Consider the following 21,770-nt stretch of genomic DNA (forward strand, 5'->3'; position numbering starts at 1 on the left):
GCAAGCCACACTTCTACCGCATTCCAGGCACGTTTGCATCTAGCGAGCATCCACGGACTCAGCATCCCCAGCGCCGACGGTAATACTCTCCCCTTCGGCCTCGCCTTGTTGCGGGCACTTCCGTGAATAGGACATACTGCACCAACTAGATTCGGTGGTGAGGAAACACTTGGACTTGCTGCGACGCTTAGGCTCAGTCCCGGCTCTTGGCGAACTACTCGTGCCAGTCCGAGCTAGGTGAGGAAGGGAAAGAAAATGCCGTCCCAAGGCCCGTTGCTGTGGTTATGAGAGCAGTTACTCGAATTGGCAAATGCTATGCGAGACCCGTTCGACGAGTTGCTGGTATCAAATCCGAAAAACAATTTATTTCAGACACCCTCAGACAGTCGCTCAGGCGTGCCCCTCGTCATTGATCTCCAGCTCATCAAAGTCATCCAGCAGCTCGTCCATGCTGATCTTAGGCCCGTCGTCGTCATCATCCATCGTCATCTCAGTCTCGGCGATGCTCATAGCGTCAGCATCCTGCTTCTTCTTCTTCTTGGTATTCTTGTACAGCGCCAGCGCCTGACGCAGTTCCTCGTCCTCCTCGACGTCGCGCAGGAACTGCTCGTACTCAGCCTCAAGACGGGCCTGGTCGGCCGCCTTGGGCAGCAGATCGCCCTCGTCCTTGGCCATGCGCTTGAGCTTCCAGTTGCGGCGCCTGTTCTTGCGGCGGTTGGGGTAGTGCTTCTTGACGAGCACCACGTCCGGGATCGTCGACCCGTACGCGCGTGAGTTCTCAATGGCGTCAAGCGCCTCCGAGTTAAAGTTGGTTCCAGTGAGCATGTACCCCATGACCGAGTCACCTGGCTTAAGCAAGCTACCGAGGTGTGTCCGGGCAAAGTAGGTGTTGTCGTTGACGCCGAGGTCCGAGGCGCGGGCTACTGTAGCCTCACCCAGCACCCACTTGCCCTTGCGCTGGCCTGTCGGCTCAATGTCCATGACGATGAACTCAACCATTTCAGTGGCACCAGCGAGCGGCTGAAAAGGTGCGCGCCAGTAGGCATCGGAACTGAGTTCGGCGGTCTGAAGTGTGTTCGGGTCGAGAAGATTGACAGATGTGCCTATCCTGTAGCACAGCACAAGCGGGGCGATATTGCCGAGCGACTTCGCGAGTTTCAAAGGCAACGCCACGAGGTCGTCTCTGCAGACCGGGACGAGCTCGGCCGAGAAGTTGAACTTGTAGGATTTGTTGCCGGTATGAGTGTCGGCTGAGATGAGATGCCTCGATTCCTTAATGTGAACTGGAACCACCGATTTGAGGAAATGAACGAAGGCTTCCGCCTGGTTCCGTTGGGCGAAGTAGAAGTCGATACCGTCCTTCTCCTCTTTAATGTTTATTGTGTCCTTGTGCGCCTGGTGCTTGAGGATCAACTGTTCCAACAGGAGAAACGTCCTCTTGTGGGACACCTTCTGGCGGACCTGCACGGCGGCGCGCCACACGTTTGCCGTGTACGACTTTGCGCACTCGCGGCACTGTTGGTTTGCCACAATGTAGACCACCTCGAAGCTTTGCTGCATCATGACCCCATCGGCAACCGCATCTTGGACCGTAATCTTGACTTTGATGCGGCGCGAGTGAGGTTCTGTCCAGACGAAGCGGGCGTCGACAATGCGGACCTTGCCCAGGTTCCGTAACCGTTTAAGGCAAATTGATAGCAACTCTCTGGATTCTGGGGCGGCCGCTACCCAGCTGTTAGGGGGCATCAGCCATCGGTCGCAATCTCGGCAGACGTGTAGCGTGGCCTCGCGTTGTATGCCTTGTGAGATGTCGACGGTGGATTTGATGCAATCGTAGCACAGAGCACCTGCAGACGCTGTGCCGTCAATGGGAGCGCCGCAGTTACAGCAAAGGATTCTGTCATTATGTCAGGACCAAAACATATTCTGGGGAATATCTCGACAAAAGCAACTCACGTTGCGCCTGTTCGGGCAGTGCCCATTTGTTGCATGGACACCATGCCCATGTCGGTATCGATGTCCATGATGGTGCTTCTGTTCTCTGCCTGCTCTCCCTTGCTTATGGTGTTCGGTTCGAGGGTATAGAGAGTTCCAACGAAGAAGAAAAGGACGTCGAGCCGTTGAGCTGTTGATAATCTCGGAAGAAGCGGGAAGACGGGCAGCTTGATGGCAGAATGCAATGCTCGTCTGAGCCAGCGGGGCAACTTTCTGCCTCCCAGGAAATTTTAGTTGCTGGTTGCCCCGCGCTGCTTGATAAGCGGCTTTATCGGATGCCAGGGTCTCACTGTCGGGTCCCCTCAGAGCCGACCCACTAACCTACTAGTACTTCGTCGCGCCAAAGCCTGCTGATGTCGAGCGTTTGGCGTAACAGTGCGAAATACCGATACTCTGGTACGTTGTCCCAACATACGGATGCCTACCTCTCCGGATGCGGATGCTTTCGTTGTAGTCCGTAGTATTTATTAGGCGTGTCAGGAACACACACTACGGTGCAGGATATGCACAGTAATAACCCGGTCCTCGCAGGAACTCGGCGTGTCGAGAAGTTCACAAGTCCATCTCGTCTCGTTCACGGCAACTCTGCATGGTCATATATCCTCAGCAAAGCCGCTCGCCTCTCATGAACGGATTTCTCTGGCACGCACTGCTCCGTAGTGTTCGCCAACAGGCCAGGTAGATACAAACAACTTGCGTCGGGGATGTGTGTGGTGGGCTTCTGTTGAACATCGTCTCCGTCCGTTCAAGCCTTGTTGAAATGTCCAGGCCTTGATAGGTTGTTGGTTGGGATCAGCCGTTATGAGCTGCGTCCAACCATCGGGGTACTCTTCAACTCGAAGAAGTCAAATTCAGGATTCGGTGGGCGCCGAAATAATGGCAGGTGAGTGTGTTATGTCGGTAATTTCTGAGTAAGTCCGAATCAGAGCTCGCCATCTGAACAGGTTCGTGACGGCAATGCCATATCCTTTCTATTTCCCCCCGGTGCTCCTGAAGTTCACGCTGTACCCGCCTGTTTTCTCGTCCTTGACCATCTGGAAGTTGTCCGTACTCAACCCGAACGGCTTGAGTAACCCATTGCCCAGGTCTTTGAGCTTCGCCCACATTTCAGCCGTCTCCTTCTCCTGCGCCGCCTTGGCGAGGGGGGGCAGCGCTCGAAGCTGGGCATTGACAATCTTCCTATCGGTCGCCGTCAGGTTTGACATGCCAGCCAGACGTTTGTAGTCTTCGATAGCGCCTTCCAGGTTCGACCAGCCGCCCAACTCGCTCCTAGCGCGCGCCCGTCGCATCAAGGCCTTGGCGCGTATCCTCGCAATGTCGTCACGGCGTTTCCGGCGAGCAGCCTCCACCGAATCGTCGGCGGGGTCAGCGGAGAGTGCGGGGCCGGCTTTGGCGGCGCCGGCGCTGATGATCTCGGCTTCAGCGTCGGCCGGCTCGCCGCCCGTGGAGCTGCCTGCGGCGGTGATACTCTGCCCCTGCTTCTCCTGCTTCTCCTGCTCCTCTTTCTCCTTCTCTTGCCTCTCTAGCCGATCAAGTCCATCCAAAGCAGTGGTGGCGTTGCTGATGGCTTCCTTCCATTCTTCTAGCTTCAGGTGGCAGGCGGCAATGTTGGACCGGAGCACGGCCAACTCGTAGTCTAAGTAGTTGGGGCAGACGGCAACGGCCTCATCATACTTGTTGATCGCAGTCTCGTATTTGCCGGACGTGAAGAGAGCATTTGCTTCGGCTTTGTGCGAATTCGACTCGGCGATCAAGGACTGTGTAAAAACAGGCGTGTTAGTGTCAGTTTGCCCACAGAGTTGGCGCTCGGTTACTTGCTGCTTCCTCCTCGGGATCGAACCTCTCCGGCTCGAGGTTTTCATAGTCGACCGCCGACTCTGGTTCGACCTGTACCTTGTCTTTGCTCATTGTGCCGGCCTCTCTGTCCGGCGGGACCATTTGCAATCCGTGCTTTTCCAAGCAGGCTAACGCCGATGCGCAACACCGCAGCGGTTATTAGAGGCGGAGGGCGCAGTGGATCCAGTCAAGGGGATTCACAGTGACAGGGGTTAGACTTACCGGAAATACCTATCGTTCCTGAAATGGAGGGGCATGCAACCGTGAAATTCGCACTCCATACTCGAGCAGCGTACGAACCTACGCAGTATGTAATTCGTTGAAATCAGCATAGCTACTCACATAGTACCTACCCTACCTAGGTAGATCAAGTTCTCGGCGCTATGCACTTACATCTCAGTGGGCAAGGGAGGAAACAGACTCAAAATCAACAACCATGAGCAACTTTTCTTATATGGAACCCTTGTACGGAGTAGGTACCTTACCTACGAAACGTACCTGGACAGGCTTGAGACGCGAAAAGTCGGCGCCGAGGGATCATATTTTGAGAGAATGGGAGCATGATTGGTTCCTTCCCTATCTTTATTTATCTGCAAGTCTCAGGCGAGTCTCAGCTATCAATTCCCAATAGGTACTCCGTACAGAAGAAATCGACTTGATAATCGGTGCTGCCCCTCTCCCTGTCTTTTTCACCCTGAACAACTACTAATACATCCTTACATGTAATCCATACGGAATTCTCTACGGACGTATACGGGTCACTTCGAGAATGAAAGCAAACGACTAGGGAGAGCTCCGGGCTATCTTCGAGTTTCACTGCCTACTCACACTAACCCATACCGGCGAGACTAGCAAGTAAAGTTCGTGCTTGGCGCGAGTACAGCACACTTTTAGGGCTTGCATTCATGAGAAAACTAGCACCGTGATTGCTCCACTGTGCATGGGCTTCCATTGTTCCTTTCGCTGTTTTCCAGTACATACAATACCGTAGTGTACATACAGGTACAGATTAATTTAGTTCCCCTCTTCGACCGACCCCGCGATCTCTGTTGAATAACAATAAGGAGGCGGGGTGAGTCAACAATCGTGGATCTGAAAACAACAGAACATCGATCTGTAGCCTGCGCAAAAGCTGGCGCCGGAAAAAAATCTGGGGAAACCACACTTGATCCGGTTTTCTATCAGTACTCTGCGCAACAACTCAACTCCTCAAATTTCCTTGCGCCGATTTCCCACAGGCAGAAAATGGCTCCCAGAACCGAGTGAGTCCCATGTCCCTGAGCCAATGACCGACGTATGAGGCGGCTAACGACCGATTTCCAGTTTCCCGCCGGTCCGGGCCTGTCTCTTCGACATGGACGGCCTCCTCCTGGACACCGAAGATCTCTACACGCTCTGCATCAACCTGGTCCTGGAGAAGTACCAGCGCCCCAAACTGCCATGGAGCATCAAGGCCAAGCTCCAAGGCCGCCCGGGCCCCGCCGCCACCAAGCTCTTCCGCGAATGGGCCCAGCTGCCCATCAGCCAGGAGGAGTACCTCGAGGAGCTTCTCGCCCTGCAGATGAAGCACTTCCCTACGACCCAGCCCCTGCCGGGCGTGCCCGAGCTCCTCTCCAGCCTCGGCCGCACTCGCTACTGGGACCTCAAGAAGAATAAGGAGGCGACCACCTCCTCCTCCTCCTCCGCCGACGGCTCCGCCGCCACCGCCCCCAGCACCACGCCTCACCGGGTGCACATCGCCCTGGCGACGTCGTCGCACGAGTCCAACTTCCGCCTCAAGACGGACCACCTGCAGGAGCTCTTCTCCGTCTTCCCGACCGCCCGCCGCGTCCTCGGCGACGACCCGCGCATCCCGCCCGGCCGGGGAAAGCCCCTGCCGGACATCTTCCTGGTGGCCCTCCGGACCATCAACGAGTCCCTGCCGCCGGGGGAGCGGCCGATCAGGCCCGAGGAGTGCCTCGTCTTCGAGGACAGCGTGCCCGGGGTCGAGGCGGGCCGGCGCGCGGGCATGCGCGTCGTGTGGGTGCCGCACCCGAAGCTCAAGGAGGAGTACGCCGGGCGCGAGGCCGAGGTCCTGGCCGGCCGCACGGGCGAGGCGGGCGACGTGGACCCGCACCAGCTCGGCGAGATCGACGACGGCTGGGCCGAGTACCTGCCCTCGCTCGTCGGGTTCCCGTACGAGAAGTACGGCATCGTCGTGCCGCCCCCCGAGGTGGAGAAGGAGGAGTGCATGCTTGAGGGTGCTCAGGTGGCGGAGGGCGAGGTCATGCAGGTCGTGGGGACTGCGTGAGCGTAGAAGGCGACGAATTGGCCCGGAGGAGATTGCTGGGTGTGTTCTCAGGCACGATGAAGAGCGTAGAAGAATCTACGTTGCGGCCGTGACATGAAGTGGACCAACCAGACGGTGCTGACGATATGGACATTTTTTTTTTCCCTTCTACATTTACAAGCATAGAGCCAAGCAAGTGTAAGATATGCGCGACCTTGTAGAGAAGTATAGACGAAATATTATCATCTGTTCCACACACACGCGTACTGTACGGCACACGAGATAGAACAAGGGGATCAATCAAACGATGGCACACATACCCAGCCCGCCAGAGAAGCGTGAATCAAACATATTGGAGGAAGCATAAATTATAGACATGCCATAAGAGATATATGTACATACTCTACCGAGCACTGACCTAGCCTAATTCACGCTCTAGGGGTATATGCGACAACCCTTCCGCTATGAACCTCCGCCAAAGCCAAACGCCAAGCTGTTTAGATCGCTGGTAACAAAAAAAGGAAAGAAAGAAAAAAAACAGGCACGGTAGCTGGACGTAGTCCTCGATTTCAGGGCCCGAAATCCGTTCTTTCTCGAGAGGGCCTCATATTCGGTACCGGTGCACATACTATCACCGCCCGCCCAACCTTGACAATCCGACGCCGGAAGGCAGTGGCGGCGCCAGAAGCCCCATCCCGCGCGCCGCCGCCCCCGCCGGCCCCGCCGGCCCGGGGCCCGAAGAAGCCGGACCGCCGGCTTCCCAGCCCCAGGTGCTCCGCAGGCTCTGGATGACCCTCCCGAGCTTCCAGCCGGTCTCGTGCTGGATGCGCTCCAGCACGGCGACGACCTCGTCCCGCTCGCGGCGGTCGACCAGGGCGGCGCTGACGACGGCCAGGCTGCGGATGGCGACGGACACGACGCCGCGGTCGCGGGTGTGGGCGACGATGCCGCACACGTGGTGCGCGTGGTGCAGCTGCGACGCCCGGTTCTCGCGGCTGTCGCGCGGGTCGAGCGGGTTGACCTGCGCGAGCAGGCACATGGCCGTGTGGTAGAAGAGGCGGGCGAGCTTGGCCGAGGACTTGATCAGCCTGTTGTTTGTTATGTGCGCGTCAGTTACTGGTAAACGATGGTGATGGGTGTGCCGGGGGGTAAGAAGGGAAGAGAAGGGGAAAAAAGAAAAAAAGAAAAAAAGAAAAAAAGAAAAAAAGAAAAAAAGAAAAAAAGAAAAAAAGAAAAAAAGAAAAAAAAAAGAAAAAAAGAAAAAAAGAAAAAAAGGAAAAAAGAAAAAAAGAAAAAAAGAAAAAAAGAAAAAAAGAAAAAAAGAAAAAAAGAGGGGGAAACCAGATCAGTGGGTCGGTCGTTTGACGCACCATACATTGGGAAAGAGAGACTTGGGCGACGGTCCGGGCGAGTACCCGTACGGGCGCATGGAGCGGGGGCAGCCGAGGTTCCAGGCGTTGCACATGTTCTGCAGGCGCCTCCACTCGGCGAAGCGGTTCTGCAGGCGGACCTGCTCGTCGTGCGGCGAGGGCTCCTGGAACTGCGGCGTGTTGGCGCGGAAGTTTGAGACCTTGGCCATGATGTAAAAGATGCGTTGCACCCACAGCTCCTCCCGGCCGAGGTCGGCGCTGTCGGCGCTGTCGGCGCTGTCGTCGGCGGCAGGGTGGTGGCTCTCGGCCGGCGGTCGCGCGGGCCATGACACGTCGTCGCTCTCGGCCAGGCTGCGACCGCCGCTGCTCCGGCTGGCGCCCTCCAGAGTCGCAAAACTCAAGTCGAGCCCCCACTGGTCCGGGTCCCACGCGGTCGGCCAGCCAAAGGCGATGCAGCTGAGCACCTCCATGCCGACGTTGACCCAGAAACAGGCGGCGGCCAGGCCGGTCGAGGTGGCGTCCCAACCGCACGCGCGGATGAGGGCGCGGGTAGAGGCGATGCGACCCATGCGCTGGGTGGGCGAGTCGCTCATGAGGTGGTAGGCGTCCAGGGCGACGGCGGTGAGGGCGCAGTCGGCGGGGTCGCGATCGCGCTCTTGCTGGCTGCGCGACAGCTGAGTGGAGGCCATGTTGTAGTAGTAGTCGGCCTTGTCCCCGTCGTGCCGCCCTATTAGGGCCAGGTGTTTGGCACCACAGGCCAGCAAGGCGTTTAGCAGCATGGGTAGTCTGAGCGCCAGGTATGGCACGACGTTGGCGAAGTGCTTGTCCTTGTCCAGGGCGTCCATCCAGATGGCCACCTCGTCGATGAAGACCTGCATGAGATGGATCTCTTCGTCTGCGCTCAAGTAGTCCCGCTCGTCCGTCGTGTTCTCGCTTGACGGCGTCATGAGCCCGGTCTGGATGCCAGAGTGCCGGTCTTGTTCGCCTCGCCCACCGGCTCGAAAGCCATGCGGCGCGGATCCAATCGGTTGGGAGGGAATCTGGAGGGTGATGTTCAAGCCATGGGGATTCCCATGGTTGGGCGAATGGTCAAAGTCTGGCTGCCGGACTGGGGGGAGTTGATCCGGTTGCTCGTGTGGAGGAGGAGGAGGAGGAGGAGGAGGAGGCTGGCCGACGTGATTAGGATGGTACTGATCTTGAATACTCGAGCTAGCTGCGATGCTGTGGTTCCCGGGAGAAATCCCGCGTGTCGATTGGGAATCGGAGAGCTGGGCATGGCGGCTGGGTGCGTCTAGGTCAGACTCCGGGGGCGTTTCGGCGACCTTGGGATAAAGTTCAAGGCCCCCCTTATACTCTGAGGCAATGGAACGCGACTCGTCCAGGATTTGGACTAGCGAATCTCGGTGTCAGCACGTCCGTCCGGCACCGACCATGACAGGTGAAAAGAAAAGAAAGAGTAAAGAGAGAGTCGTAGGTGACCAACCTGACCATTCTGCCGTCTGGGGCAGGCATGGCGGATCCCACTTCCTCATCTCGATCCAGTTTAGTCGTATACCGCGTCTGCATTCGCGGCTGCTCTTGCGGCAATTGTAACAATCCGGAACGCCTTCGTCGCACTTGAGATGGCGTTCCCGGCAGGTCAAGCATCCCGTCCGCACCCGCTTCGACTTGGCCGCCGCGGGGATCGCCGAAGCGGCCACCTTCCCTCTGCCTCCTCCTCGGCCGACACTGCTGTCGTCGGCGGCCGCCCTCGTAGCTCCATGAACGGCTGGCGGGGGCGTAGTCTGGAAGTCTGGAACCAAGAACCGGCTCCTGTCAGCAAAGAAGCCTGCCGGCGTCTCGTGACTCCTGACTGGAAACAGTTGATGATGCTGGGCGCCGGTGGTGAGGTCACCGCTGGGTGTCGTGTATTCCTGGCTTCCATCTCTAACACGTACAAACGGCGGCTGTGTCTGGGCACGCAGACCGTTTGGCGGTTGACGGGAGCGCGGCCGAGGCCGGCGGGCAGAGTTCATGTTGCCGTGGTGCCCCCCTCTGACGCCCAGACGAGAGAGAGAGAGAGAGGGACCTGCCAACTCTCGACAACACCAAGAAACAGACCAAGAGACAACTTGGTCAAGCGCAGCCCAAAATCGAAGCCCGCAACGACGAACAATCGACAGGGGCGCGCAGGTTCAAGTCGGACGAAGCCGTCCCATGGGTCCGAGGCCCAAAATGGTACGGCTGCTTTCCATGGGTTCTAGCCAGCGCCCAATGTCTCTGTTCAGCGGTGTCTCGACCCCCCTAAAAGTGACACCGAATCCAGAGTCTAACAGGCGGCCCCCCCTTTTGGGGGATGGGGATTTGGGAAACGCTGTGCGAGCCGCGAGTGTTTCAGGCAATTGGTCGAAACAACGGCCGAACATTCCGCGATCAAGAACACCCCAGCTTCCCCACGTCGACACACACACAACACACACGCCTGGGCCCGGGTACTAGGTAGGGATGACGGCCTTGCGTGATCCAATCCGGGTTGCGACCCGGCGCGTCGAGATGCGGATGGCGAAACTCGTGGTTCGGGACGCGGTGGTACCAGTTCGCCCACGCGGAGCGGCAGGAGGTATCATCCATCCGTCCTGCGTGGTCTGGGCACGAGCGGGTCAGGAGGAGAATTGCAGCTTGATTCGCGGGATGAAGCAGCAGTGTCGCAGCGCTACAAGGGCCGTTGAAACGGAACGGGGTTGGTGCGCGCAGTGCTGCGTAAACATGTTACCAGTACGGAGAAGCATACGTCACATTCTCTATGTAGTCTAGTTATACGGTATCAAGCTTTGTTTGGATTTTGTTTTGTTTCGTTTCGTTTCTCTTTTCCTAATTATAGTCTCTACCTTCTCTGCTTCTGAGCCCCTCCGAGAAGAGTATGGAGAACTTCTGTTCGCCTCTGCTCCACCTTCCTCACGAATCACAATCCAAATGTCAATTGGCTTAGCGACAACCCCATACAATACGTTCATACAAGAAGAGCGTACTGTGTAAAGGGAGCGGTGTTGAAGGTACCTTGCTAATAACCCTACGAAACGGGGCCCCCAGGTGGCCCCTGCTATTCATATAACTACTGTTGCACTCCGGAGAATTCTGTGAGGCACCACAATAGGTACAGTACCTTACAGTACGGTACCTACTCGTTTCGGCATCTCTGTATTTTCTGGCCTCGCTTCTGCTTCCCAGGCATTGAAATTGTTTCACGTAACCTCTATCGATACGAAGCAATTGAATCACCAACGCCCACTGCTTCAACTGCCTCCGGGGCCAACATGTCCTGACCAGTCATTGTGTCCAAGAGAAGAGAAAAAGGAAATAAAAAATATATCAAAATAAAATCAACAACAACAAAAAATGGCGACCGATGGGCGGCCAGCGCAGCCCGAGTCGATTCTGCGCGGACACAAGGCGCAGGTGCATGTGGCCGCCTTCGTGCGCTCCAACGACCGCCTCGTAACAGGCGATGCAGATGGCTTCGTCGTCGCTTGGGATCTCACAATTATGCGGCCCCGCGCGGTATGGCAGGCCCACAGGAACGCCATATTAGGCATCGCCGGCTGGGGGGAAGACCGGCTGATCACGTAGGTCGATATCGGCGCCTGTAGGTCCCGCAAGCGAACGAGAGAGACCAGAGGCTGAGACTCATTCTTCCCACTGGTAGCCACGGGCGCGACAACAAACTCATAGTCTGGAAGTTTTCCGCAGAAGAAGAGAGCCGGCTGAGCACCAAGTTGCCCTTGGACACGACACCAGAGCCCCGACCCCAGCCATGGATCCTGCACATGCTCGAGGTGAACACCATGAATTTCTGCTCGTTTGCCCATTGCCCCGCCTCCCCGGGACCGGGTGCGAGTCCGAGTGGTTCATCATCATCAGAGATCTTCGTTGCAGTGCCGAACACGCTGGCGTCCGAGGCCGTGAGTTATCTTTACCCCAACCCAACCCAACACACACACACACACACACACACACACACACACACACACACATCCATCCTTGTTCCGAAGCTGCGGCTGACCCATGCCCGCGGTCCCAGATTGATATCTTTCACCTGCCCTCGCAAGTACGGCGGCACACGGTCAAGCTGGGCGACAAGAACGGCATGGTCATGGCCCTGGCGATATTCTACCGCGGGCACGACCTGACTCTTGTGGCCGGCTACGAAAACGGCAAGGCGATGGTGGCCCAGCTCACCCACCACGGCGACTGGTCCGTCAGGTACCAGGCGAGCTGCCATTCCCAGCCAGTCCTGTCCCTCGACGTGTCTCCCGGCAGGGACTTCTTCCTCACATCCAGCGCCGACGCCATCATCGCCAAGCACCCCCTCCCTTCATCACCCCAACCGGCCACCCAGCAGCTCTCCTCACCCCAGCCAGACCCCGCTCCCGGGACTCCGCCGCCGCCAACCAGCGACAACCGCCCCGATCCCGCCTCCGGGCCCTCCACTACCGCGCAAAGAGGGAACCCAAGCAAGTCGCTCCTCACGGCGGCCCTGTCCGGCGCGGGGCCGCCTTCCTCTTCCTCCTCCTCCTCCCACCAGCCGATACACACCACCACGGTCCACCGGCCCGGCGAGCTGCCGGCCCAGCAGCCGATCAAGACGGTCAACACGAGGCACGCGGGCCAGCAGTCCCTCCGGATCCGCTCCGACGGCCGCGTCTTCGCCACCGCCGGCTGGGACGCCCGGGTGCGCGTGTACTCGGCCAAGACGCTCGCCGAGGTGGCCGTCTTGAAGTGGCACGCCGCCGGCTGCTACGCTACCGCCTTCGCGTCGCTCGATAATCCGGCCGCGCAGGTTGGGGAGGGGGAGGGGGAAAGGGAGGGGAAGGGGAAGGGGAAGGGGAAGGAGGAGGAGGAGGAGAGCGAGACGCCGACGCGACAGGAAGAAGGTGGCGGCGAGGGCGGGGGACCCCGGAAACGGCTGCTGCTCGAGGGAAGAGAGCCGGACGACGACGAGCATGAGGGCGGGACAGATGAGGGAAAGGAAGTGGCGGTGGTGCCGAAGCTCGTCGACGTGACGGTGCGGGATAGACGAGTTCAGCAGGCGAGGAGGGCCCATTGGCTGGCTGCCGGGAGCAAAGACGGGAAGGTTAGTCTGTGGGACGTGTTCTAGACGACGCAAAGACATTGAACAATAAATGCGCCGGGCTATGGATTTCTCTGCCCCCCTTGATGCTTCTTCGGGCAGACAGATAGACAACGGAGGCGTGCCACCGGGCAGTATACCACGTAGGGCATCGCAAGACCTAGGCCCCAAACAAAGTTTAGTGCCGGGCCCTCATATACAACGTACTAGTGTACAACAACATGCAAAACGATATTCTTCCCCCCCCTCCCCCCCCCCCCCCCCAAAAAAAAAAAAAAGGTATGGTATTCTCACCAGCCCCGCAACTCCTTCCAGTCGCTACGGCCAGATATCCGACAAAGCCTCGCCCACCCGCGTCGCAAACAAAATAAGAGACTCTACAGATGTGCCCTCCCCTCTAACCTCCTCCGCCTCTTCTGCTCCATGACACTCCGGCTCAGGCTCCTCTCGTCCTCCCTGCTCAGCCTCGCTGGCGCAGCCGCTTTTCCTTTGCCCTTGCCCTCCTCCCCGCTGATGGCTTCCTCAAACAGCTTCCGCCCCAGCGCATCTGTGAGCCCCACCACGCGTGTGCTGACCGTCGCCCCGTCCCGCCGATTCTTGCCCTCGCGCCGGCTCGAGGCGATCTTCTCGGTGAAGTCCCACAGCCGGCCCGACGCCAGCAGCTGGCCCGTCTTCTCGTCCCTCCCCGGCCGCCACTCGGGCGCGACGCGCAGCCGCGGCGGGATACGCGTGTCCTTGGACTTGACGACTTGTATGATACCTTCCTCTTCAAAGCGCTGGTACGAGTTCTTGAGCGTCTCTTTGTTGACCGCCTCGAAGTAGGAGAGATCGCCTTGGTGATACAGGGTTTTCCCGAGCTACATGCACACACACACAAAAAAAGGTATGTTAGAGATTCAGATCTCCTTTTTTTTGGGGGGAGGGGGGGGAGGGTCTTGGAAGTGAGGGGAGCGTACCAGCTGCGCGCTCTCTTGCGCCTTGGATACCTGTACCCAAATATCATCTTTTGTTCCAACCGGCGGCGTCAGACCCATGAGAGAGACGGCGGCCAGCCAGCTGGCCTCGATGAAAGGCCAGATCAAGAAGCAGTAAAAGTCGTAATTCTCTCGCCCGGCAGCTCGTTCGGCGTCGGAGAGGCCGACCTTGGTGATGTTTCCTTCTTCGTCCCGCTCGATGTGGATGACATTGTCTGCTTCGAGCCCGAGAAGGGTCCTCTCCAGATTGGTGGCGAGGCCCTCGCCCGAGTAGATGAACTCGCCGCGGAAGAGCGATGAGAGAAACAGGACTTGGTCGTGTAGGTCCTGGTAAGGGATGTCCTGAATCGGGGGCCCGCCACCCCGCTTCACCCTTGTGTAGAGCGCCGCGGCCACCAGGGCTTCCGAGATGAAGAGGTGAATGGTCATGTTGCGATAGAAGGACAGCTGGAAGCGGTCAACGGCGTAGTACGTCGGCTCTGCGAGGCCCTCGACAACGCCCACCAGGTCCTTGCCGAGCACGTCTAGACCACGCTCGATGACATCGGGGAGCGGCGCATTGCCAAAGTGGGCAACACGCCCGCCCTTGGCTCGTATCCTGTCTGTCAACCACTCGACACGCCGGATGAGCTCGGTCCTTCCGACGCCGCGACCACGCAGAGTTAGTAGGACCGTCCCGATCAGGGCCGTGGGCATCACCACCGACACGGCGTTGATGTCAGCGAGCACCTTGTAGCCAAGAGTTCGTAGGAGTTTCTGACGACGCGCCTGGTTCTTGGTGTCCCTCCAGTCAATGTTGATGGGCGGCGGCATCTTGTAAATTCTCAGAAGCTGCTCGTTGATGAAACCACGCAGACTCCAGGGCTCGTGAAACCGCACGTCGACTCTCCCCAGCCGAAGGGAAAGCACGCTAGACCCGCCCGTGAGGAAGTCGGCCAGGTTTTCCTTCTTCTTTGGCACGCCCAGCAGTTCGGTAACGTAGCCTTCGGTCTCGATGACCTTGTCGTACTGGGTACTGACGGGGCAGATGATGGCGTCCTCGACGCGGCCTGACAAGAGGCTGTCGAGGACAAAGTTGAGAATGCCAAACTTCGGGGGCAGCAGCTTGCCCGTCCGTGAGCGACCCCCTTCGATGAAACACTCGAGGTTGTAACCGCCTTGGAGCAAGACGTCGATGTAGGTCTGCACCAAGGTCGAGTAGAGTTGGTCGTCACCGAAGGACCTGCGGATGTACATGGCTCCTGGGGGAACGATGAGCATCCTCCGAGCAGCACGAACGGAGAATCCAAGAAGCGGGGGCTTACCGGCATGCTGTAAGAAACTCCCGACGATGGGGAAGTTGAGATTGTCTCCAGCTACCACGACGGGCAGTGCCAACCCCAGCCTGTAGCAGAGCAGCTGCATCGAGACGTAGTCGACGTGCGACCTGTGGCACGGCAGGAAGATGATGCTTTGCTTCTTCCTCGCCGCCTCCTCGGCCACCCTCCGCAGCCGCAGCACCTCCTCGCTCGACACGTGAATGCCCTGATGATACGCCCTGAGCAGCAACTGAGTCACCAGGTAATACGCGCCCCTGATGAACGGTTTGCTGTCGAACTTGCATATCATCTTGTCCGTCAGGTTCTCGGCCACCTCCTGTAGGGCCTGAACGAGAACGGCGCGGCGCTGGGCCTTCTTCACGACGAAGTCCCGGTCGTCCGGATTGAGCAAGCCCTGTTTCTCCTCGACGGCGACTCGCATGTCGGCCAGCTGGGCAATCTTGGTCTGCAGCAGCGTCGCCGACATGATCTGGCTCTTAATGTGCTCCGAGAAGCCCGAGTAGAAGATGGGCTGGCCAAGGACGTGGTCGTAGGCACGCCAGCCAGTGCCGGAGACATAGAGGGACACCTCACGAAGGAAGCTGGCACGTCAGTCAGGGAAGAGGTTGGGATCGAGACGGCATAGGGTGATGACGGCTTTAGTTACCGTAACGGTTCGGAGCGGAAGCGGGCCATGTTCTTCATGAGAGCCTCCTCCTTCCCATCCTCAGGGAGGGCCGGCTCGACATAACCGCTGGGCTGGAGGGTGATGCGGTCGCCCAGGATGCGCAAGTCGGGCGCCGAGTCATGGCGGTCGTCCGGGGCCATGTCGGCTTGTTCCAGTTGTCCAACCTCCCCGACGCCCAATTGACCGTTTATCGATTTGTTGCTACTTTGATGAGAGGGTTCTTGATCGGAGTGGTGGTGGTGGTGGTGCCGCCGCTGTATGTACGGGCCTTGGCCCTGCGCATGACTGGATTTCGAGTTGAAGCGAGGGCGAAGTACGAATGCCGGTTGTATCCTTTGGTGGCCGAGGTTGGCTGCTTCACCCACAACAAAGCAGTTGACGCTCCAGGGGAGTAGCGACAGGGGTCATGCCTTACAAGTACTGTAATCCGTACTTGTAGTGTAATCCGTAGGTGCTGGTGTCCGATGGGGATAGTGGGGCCCGGAGCCGAGGCCCCTGGACCGTTAGTGCAGTGCGGGGCACTCGGAAATGCAGCCAAGCTTCAGCATTTCGTCACAATCGGCAAAAAAAAAAAAAAAAAAAAAAAAAAAAAAAAAAAAAAGAGGTCCAAGGACTGCTAACTCACGCAGCTCAGTGGTACATACATACATACATACATACGTCCATACATACACTCCATACCTACGTTACGCAGAGCGCAATCAAACTTGGCTGCACGGTCACGACTGCAATTCGGACCACCCACCACCATGGAACCGAAGGCCAAGAAAGACCAGCCGATAGCCGCCGTTTTACTGTCGCGCGCTCACGAACCCGACGAAGCGACCCGCATCTACACCGAGAAGGTGCAGCAGCGGCCCCTGTTCTTGACCCCGTCGTCCCCGCCGCCGTCGGACGCGCGCGCCGCCCGTCGCCGCGCGCGGGAGAAGAAGAAGCAGCAGCGCAAAAAGGCCCTCAAGCCGAAGCCCCTCTCCGCGACGCAGCGCCGAAGGCTCGGCCTCTACGACGTGCCCCGCGAGCGGCAAAAGTACGCCCTGTTTGAGCCGCTGCACCGGCTCTGGCTCGGATACGTGCGCGAGATCCTGGGGAACGAGGTCTACTCGGGCGGTGAGGGCGCCGCGGCCAAGCTGGCAAGCGCGGATTTCCACGGGGCGGGCGTCGAGGTTGTCCGGAGCGGGTGCGTGAGTCGGGTCGGGATCAAGGGCATCGTGATCAAGGATTCCAAGTTTGCGTTTGAGATTGTCACCAAGGATAACAAGCTCAAGCTGGTGCCCAAGGAGGGCACGGTTTTTCGGTTTGAGGTGCCTGTTCCGGACTCGAGAGCCACGGAGGGTGGGAAACAGATGGAGGCTACATCGAAAATGGTTTTCGAGGTTCATGGGGAGCAGTTCCAGTTCCGGTCTGCCGATCGCGCGTCAAGAAGGTTCCGGTCGCACTTCTCCAAGATACTGTGAGGGCAAGCGGGCTACCATCAGGAAAGCCCTTGTTGTCACTCGTCGAGCGGCCGTGCCGTCGCGTCTTCGAAGGCGAGAAAGGGGCATGGTGCTCTGATGCAACTATCTACCGGCATTCAATAACGGTCGGTAGGTATTCGACTCAGCACTGCCCCGTTGCCGGCTAATACCCAACACAGTCCGCCAGCACACCAGCCGCGGAGTCTCCGAGGCAAACATCCGACCTAGACCGAGATGTGACTTCGTGGGAGACCTTTCCACATTCCGGCTCGGGTTTGCGATTACAGCTGCTTCAAGGCAGATGCGACCTTGATCTCCAGGCACGGAAATTAAGCTCTAATGCGGCTTGCCCTTCGGATATGTTTCTAGGAGGGCATCCGCGCTCTGGTTTCGTGTGGTGGTCACGGCGTGCCCTGGACCATGGGCGGCTACGGGTTTGGTGGACGGGCAACTTATGGATGAACTATAAACGGAAGACCCTCGATCCTGAGAGCGACCGAGAGACCTCGAGGGGATGCATCTGAATGTTGATTTGACACAGCTACAGAAGGAATCTCTGTACGGGGACAGGTTCGGGGCAGTCAAGGAGCATAGTTGGAGATGCCGGCGCCGAGCGGTGTACGGACACCATAGAAACACTCAGCTGTCAAACATCTTATGTCGGGGTGTCGGCAAAACCACAATGCCTGCTCGTGCAGAGAGAGGAAAGAGAGCTAAGAGAGATGCAAAAAGCAAGATGGGCTCGCGAAAGAGAGCGAGGGATGCAAAACGATCCACCCAGGGGTCGAACCTGGAACCTCCTGATTACCCGATCCGATCTGAATATTTCAGAACGGGAGTCGTAGTCAGACGCTCTGCCATTGAGCCAGCGGACCTTGTTGGAAGGCGGGCGAATGGAGTCCAAATTAAGAGTTTGCGGCATGGGTGGAGAGAAGATGCGGAGCCAGTCCGGCGTCCGTGCAATTGCCGCTTCCGAGTGCAGCGGGTCGACCGATTCGGAACCCATTCAACTTGTGCCCATCTTGCGCGTCAGAACATGTTGGCTATCACCTATCCGGTTGATTCAAGTGGAAGCACGGGGCGGCACTTGTCTTGAGTGGCGTTTTGTTTCAATCCTAGTCCAACTTGGCCCAGTCAAGCGCAGAACCCAGCGCCAGCGCCAGTGGAAACTTCGCGACAATAAGCAGTATGCATGTACCCTTTAAGTTTCCACCTAGGATATACACATCTATCTAGAAGTAGGAGCCTTTCTATATCCAAACCGTTAGCACGTGGCTACTACTCTTCTCATTTAACGACTTTCATGGGCTCGCAACTATGCCCTCTAAAAATTATAAAAAAAACAAATATTAAAAAAAGAGCGCGCAGAGCAATGCCGGACCAATGCCATAATAATGGCTAAATTAATGTGCCTCAGTCGGACTTTGTCTCGATGCCCGGAAGGATGATGTTGTCGATCAACCTGACGGGCGGGCCCCCGCTATGGCCGAGATCTTCACCCTCCCCAGGGGCCTCGACGGGCAGCATCTTGACCGCGCCGCTCAGAATGCCTCCCTTTGCGGGATCGACGACTTCCAGCTCCTCCATGGTGTCGGGGTCGGCGAGGGAGAGGTAGTCGACCTCGAAGCGCACCCTCTTCTCTGGGCCCAGCGCCGTCTGTTCCGCCAGTACGCGCGCCGCAAGGCTCTCGGCCGCACCGAGGACCGTCGCCCGGTCCCTGGCACCGCCCGTATAGGCGTCCTCGGCGGCCCTCAGGGCATTGTAGAGCACGGGCGCCACCGCCCTTCTCCTTGGCCCCAGATAGACATTCCTGGAACTCAGCGCAAGCCCGTCCTCCTCGGCTCTCGCGGTCGGGCACACGACGACCTCGATGGGCAGCATGAAATCGCGCACCAGCCTCTTGATGACCACGGTTTGCTGCACGTCCTTCTGCCCAAAGTAGACGCGCTCCGGCTGCACGATGTTGAACAGCTTCATGCAGACGGTGGCCACGCCGCGGAAGAAGGTCGGCCGCGACCGGCCCTCGAGCAGCTCGCCCACGGGCGTGATGGTGACGAAGCTGCCTTTGCTGTCCACCTCCTGGCCGGGGAACCCGCCGGGGTACATCTCGGCGGTCGTCGGAGCGAAGACGGCACTGATGCGGCCCAGGTTGTGACCATCGTCGGCGAGCTCGCGGTCCAGCCGGACCAGGGCTTCAGCGTCGGCGTCCCAGGTGACCGGGTAGCTGGCCAGGTCCTCGCGCACGCCGAACTGGGCCGGATTGACGTACAGGGAGACGACGACGTGGTGGTTCTCGCGGGCGGCGGCGCGGATCAGCGAGAGGTGGCCCTCGTGCAGGGCGCCCATGGTGGGGACGAGGGCGACGGAGCGCTGGTCGAGGAGGTGCGGGCGGCGCCACCGGCGGACGGCCGAGACCGTGCGCAAGACGCGGATCGACGAGTTGGGGAGCTTCTCGAGGCCGTTCCCTCGTGAGGCCGAGGCCGCGCAGCCGGAGGCCATTGTGCGGATGGCTGACGGACGTCGGAAGGAAGGGGGTTGTTGTAGCGAGAAAGAATGTTGGCTAATAGTGCCTGTCAGAGAGGGTGAGAGGAAGCGGCTGCATGCAGTCGGTAACGGAGCAGGCAACACCAGATGACGGATGGCGGGGCGGGCAGCGTGCCGGAGGAAAGGTAGCGACGGCTGCATCCCGTCCCGGGGGGGAGGGGGGTTGAGAGACCGAGGGTGAGAGTCCGAGGGAATGATCTACAATACACTGACACTGCAGTGTCAAGAAAAGAATGTTAGGGACAATTGGAAGGAAAGGACAGAGGGCATTGGCCCACACGGCTGCCGGGCGCAATCAAAGCGAGGAATTTAAAATGGAACATCCTGTGATGGTTTCTGCAGCGGAGTTTTGAGGACGGTTTCCGAGGCAAGCGAGACCCGGGTTGCCAATGCCCTCAAGGTTCCCGGCACCTGGGGCCAAGACCTGCGGCGCCGAGTGCCGGCAGGGGCAAGGGCCAGGGGTGCAGAGGATGTTGTGCAGGGAAGCTTACTCCATCCACTCTCTGCATCTTTCGCGAAAGTGGTTGTCAATTGAAAGTTGTTAACAACAACACGTCAAATTACTCTCCTTCGTCACAACTTTGTTTCTTCAGCAGTGGCTTTTATTTAGTCATTTCGATATGTACTGAAATGCTATGACGTACAATACTAAAAATGGTTGGTACAGGGGACAACGATCCGTGAGAAGCACCCAAAAGGAATAATAAAGGGCACATACCTCACATACACGTAAGGAAAGGAGGGGGGGGAAGAACAAGAGAAAGCAGAAGGGCCCCCAACTGGTCTCACTCGGAGAAACCCGCTCCCCCGCCTGACGACACACCGCCGACGATAGCGGCGCCTCACTCGACACCCTTCCCGTCTCCACATTCACCTTCATACATGGTCTCTTTCATTCTCATTGTTACCCGACCGCTCCGCCAAGATGAGCGGTCCCCGACCCTATGGCGCCCGGATCCGGCTGCCCGCACTCACCACCGCCAACATCCACACTGAACGGTGCCGTGCTCGCAAACCCCTCCACGCGCCCCAGCAGCACCTCGATCATGCGGAACGCCACGGCCGGCTGGTCCTGCGCGAGCAGGTGGCCCGCCAGCGCCGCCTCGAACCACGTCAGCCCCCGCTCCGAGTGGCTCGTCCCGACCACGCCCGCGCCCGCCGCCGTCAACGGGTCGCGGTTGTCGTGGTACGGCACGAACAGCGGGCTCCGCGGGCGCGTCCGGAATCCCCTCTGCCCCTGCCACGTCATGTTCTGGATGGTGAGCAGGGTGGCGTCGGGCAGAATGAGAAAGTCGCGCGACCCGTGGCCGAGGATGACGTTGCGCGTGCCGTCGATGACGCGCGGGATGGCTGGCTGGCTCCCGGGACCGGCTCTCAGGGAGGTGTCGACGCCGTTAACGAAGACGGGGTTGGAGAAGACTTTCGGACAAAACGCCCATGTGCTGTTGCGGGGCGCGTTGAGCGCGGCCTTGACGGCAGGGAGGTTGAAGTAGGAGGTGTTGAACGACGCCGGGAGGATGTATCTGCCGCTGGCGAGGCCCAGAGGGTCTGCGGGCCGGCGGGATAGTATGTTAGCAGAGACGCGGCTCCATCGCCCGTACTAAGTAAGGGGCTGGCTGGATGGAAGGTGCGGGACTAACCGAACAGGATGGGGCAACGAGAAGTGACGTCGAAGAGAGTAAAGCACGGGTTCAGCTCGTGTGCCGCTAACCACGCGCCGGCGTAGAGGGCGCACTCCGGTCGAACCAAACCCGTCGCGGGGTCTTCGCCCGGGAGGGTCGATGGCTGTGGTCCTTTGGCCGGAAAAACCAGGAACTCGTCGAGGTACGCGGTGAATCCGCACCGCTGATCGATCGCCTTAATGCCGGCCCGGGACGTGTCGTTGAGCGGGAATGCCATCTTCCACTTGTCGACGTACCTGGCAGCCGGTATATCCATGGTCAGCGGGATCTTGGAGTACAGGCCCGCCCAGATGGCCATGCCCGAGACGTTGAAGTTTGCTGTGCCGTTCCAGTCGAGCATGGCGCTCGTGATGAAGGGCGCGTACATGCCCGCGTACGACGAGCCCGTGACATACACCTGATAGCCCCGCAGGGCGAATGTGTCGACAAAGTTTTGCCAGAAGCCCAGGAATTGCTCGGCCACATCCACCTCATTGGTTGCCGTGGGGGTGCCCTGCGAGAACCCCGTCCCGACCGGCTGGTCGACCCACACGACGTTGGTGAGGTGGTGCCA

General features: G+C 58.8%; 10 protein-coding genes and 1 non-coding gene across 11 annotated transcripts in view; 3 read left to right on the forward strand and 8 right to left on the reverse strand.

Moving 5' to 3' along the window:
• Positions 1–214: 214 nt before the first annotated feature.
• Positions 215–2,268, reverse strand: MYCTH_2299553 (uncharacterized protein). The gene is made up of 2 exons (XM_003660773.1): positions 1,957–2,268; positions 215–1,897 (listed from the first exon to the last, which is right to left on the reverse strand). The coding sequence occupies exons 1-2, from the start codon at positions 2,022–2,024 to the stop codon at positions 391–393; spliced, it is 1,575 nt and encodes a 524-aa protein (XP_003660821.1). The 5' UTR covers positions 2,025–2,268; the 3' UTR covers positions 215–390.
• A 133-nt stretch (positions 2,269–2,401) lies between these two features.
• Positions 2,402–3,975, reverse strand: MYCTH_2299554 (uncharacterized protein). The gene is made up of 2 exons (XM_003660774.1): positions 3,814–3,975; positions 2,402–3,752 (listed from the first exon to the last, which is right to left on the reverse strand). Exons 1-2 carry the CDS (start codon positions 3,901–3,903, stop codon positions 2,967–2,969), a joined length of 876 nt encoding a protein of 291 aa, XP_003660822.1. The 5' UTR covers positions 3,904–3,975; the 3' UTR covers positions 2,402–2,966.
• An 865-nt stretch (positions 3,976–4,840) lies between these two features.
• Positions 4,841–6,361, forward strand: MYCTH_2299555 (uncharacterized protein). Its single transcript, XM_003660775.1, has 2 exons — positions 4,841–5,093; positions 5,155–6,361. The coding sequence occupies exons 1-2, from the start codon at positions 5,077–5,079 to the stop codon at positions 6,119–6,121; spliced, it is 984 nt and encodes a 327-aa protein (XP_003660823.1). The 5' UTR covers positions 4,841–5,076; the 3' UTR covers positions 6,122–6,361.
• Position 6,362: 1 nt separating this feature from the next.
• On the reverse strand, positions 6,363–9,564 carry MYCTH_2299559 (uncharacterized protein). Its single transcript, XM_003660776.1, has 3 exons — positions 8,954–9,564; positions 7,471–8,860; positions 6,363–7,188 (listed from the first exon to the last, which is right to left on the reverse strand). Exons 2-3 carry the CDS (start codon positions 8,415–8,417, stop codon positions 6,732–6,734), a joined length of 1,404 nt encoding a protein of 467 aa, XP_003660824.1. The 5' UTR covers positions 8,418–8,860; positions 8,954–9,564; the 3' UTR covers positions 6,363–6,731.
• A 1,114-nt stretch (positions 9,565–10,678) lies between these two features.
• MYCTH_2299561 (uncharacterized protein) lies at positions 10,679–12,823 on the forward strand. The gene is made up of 3 exons (XM_003660777.1): positions 10,679–11,072; positions 11,153–11,408; positions 11,528–12,823. The coding sequence occupies exons 1-3, from the start codon at positions 10,846–10,848 to the stop codon at positions 12,602–12,604; spliced, it is 1,560 nt and encodes a 519-aa protein (XP_003660825.1). The 5' UTR covers positions 10,679–10,845; the 3' UTR covers positions 12,605–12,823.
• Positions 12,824–12,828: 5 nt separating this feature from the next.
• On the reverse strand, positions 12,829–15,496 carry MYCTH_2299563 (uncharacterized protein). The gene is made up of 2 exons (XM_003660778.1): positions 13,534–15,496; positions 12,829–13,434 (listed from the first exon to the last, which is right to left on the reverse strand). Exons 1-2 carry the CDS (start codon positions 15,334–15,336, stop codon positions 12,955–12,957), a joined length of 2,283 nt encoding a protein of 760 aa, XP_003660826.1. The 5' UTR covers positions 15,337–15,496; the 3' UTR covers positions 12,829–12,954.
• On the reverse strand, positions 15,497–15,958 carry MYCTH_2299564 (uncharacterized protein). Its single transcript, XM_003660779.1, has one exon. The coding sequence runs from the start codon at positions 15,675–15,677 to the stop codon at positions 15,513–15,515; it is 165 nt and encodes a 54-aa protein (XP_003660827.1). The 5' UTR covers positions 15,678–15,958; the 3' UTR covers positions 15,497–15,512.
• Positions 15,959–16,226: 268 nt separating this feature from the next.
• MYCTH_2137812 (uncharacterized protein) lies at positions 16,227–17,639 on the forward strand. The gene is made up of 2 exons (XM_003660780.1): positions 16,227–17,120; positions 17,171–17,639. Exon 1 carries the CDS (start codon positions 16,287–16,289, stop codon positions 16,989–16,991), a length of 705 nt encoding a protein of 234 aa, XP_003660828.1. The 5' UTR covers positions 16,227–16,286; the 3' UTR covers positions 16,992–17,120; positions 17,171–17,639.
• A 121-nt stretch (positions 17,640–17,760) lies between these two features.
• MYCTH_t25 lies at positions 17,761–17,866 on the reverse strand. Its single transcript has one exon. It is a non-coding gene; the product is annotated as a tRNA-Arg (tRNA).
• Positions 17,867–18,072: 206 nt separating this feature from the next.
• MYCTH_2299569 (uncharacterized protein) lies at positions 18,073–19,897 on the reverse strand. The gene has a single exon (XM_003660781.1). The coding sequence runs from the start codon at positions 19,488–19,490 to the stop codon at positions 18,405–18,407; it is 1,086 nt and encodes a 361-aa protein (XP_003660829.1). The 5' UTR covers positions 19,491–19,897; the 3' UTR covers positions 18,073–18,404.
• Positions 19,898–20,095: 198 nt separating this feature from the next.
• Positions 20,096–21,770, reverse strand: part of MYCTH_97448 (uncharacterized protein) — a gene marked incomplete at both ends in the record, with an annotated part of 2,137 nt that continues 462 nt past the window's right edge. Inside the window, 3 exons of the mRNA XM_003660782.1 lie at positions 20,096–20,122; positions 20,680–21,083; positions 21,176–21,770. The exon at positions 21,176–21,770 is cut by the window's right edge and continues 178 nt beyond it. Of these exons, the coding sequence (XP_003660830.1) occupies positions 20,096–20,122; positions 20,680–21,083; positions 21,176–21,770 (1,026 nt within the window). The remainder of the gene's footprint in view (positions 20,123–20,679; positions 21,084–21,175) is intronic.

The sequence above is a fragment of the Thermothelomyces thermophilus genome, chromosome 1 (genome assembly GCF_000226095.1).
Source record: "Thermothelomyces thermophilus ATCC 42464 chromosome 1, complete sequence".
In the NCBI taxonomy this organism is placed as follows: Eukaryota; Fungi; Ascomycota; class Sordariomycetes; order Sordariales; family Chaetomiaceae; genus Thermothelomyces; species Thermothelomyces thermophilus.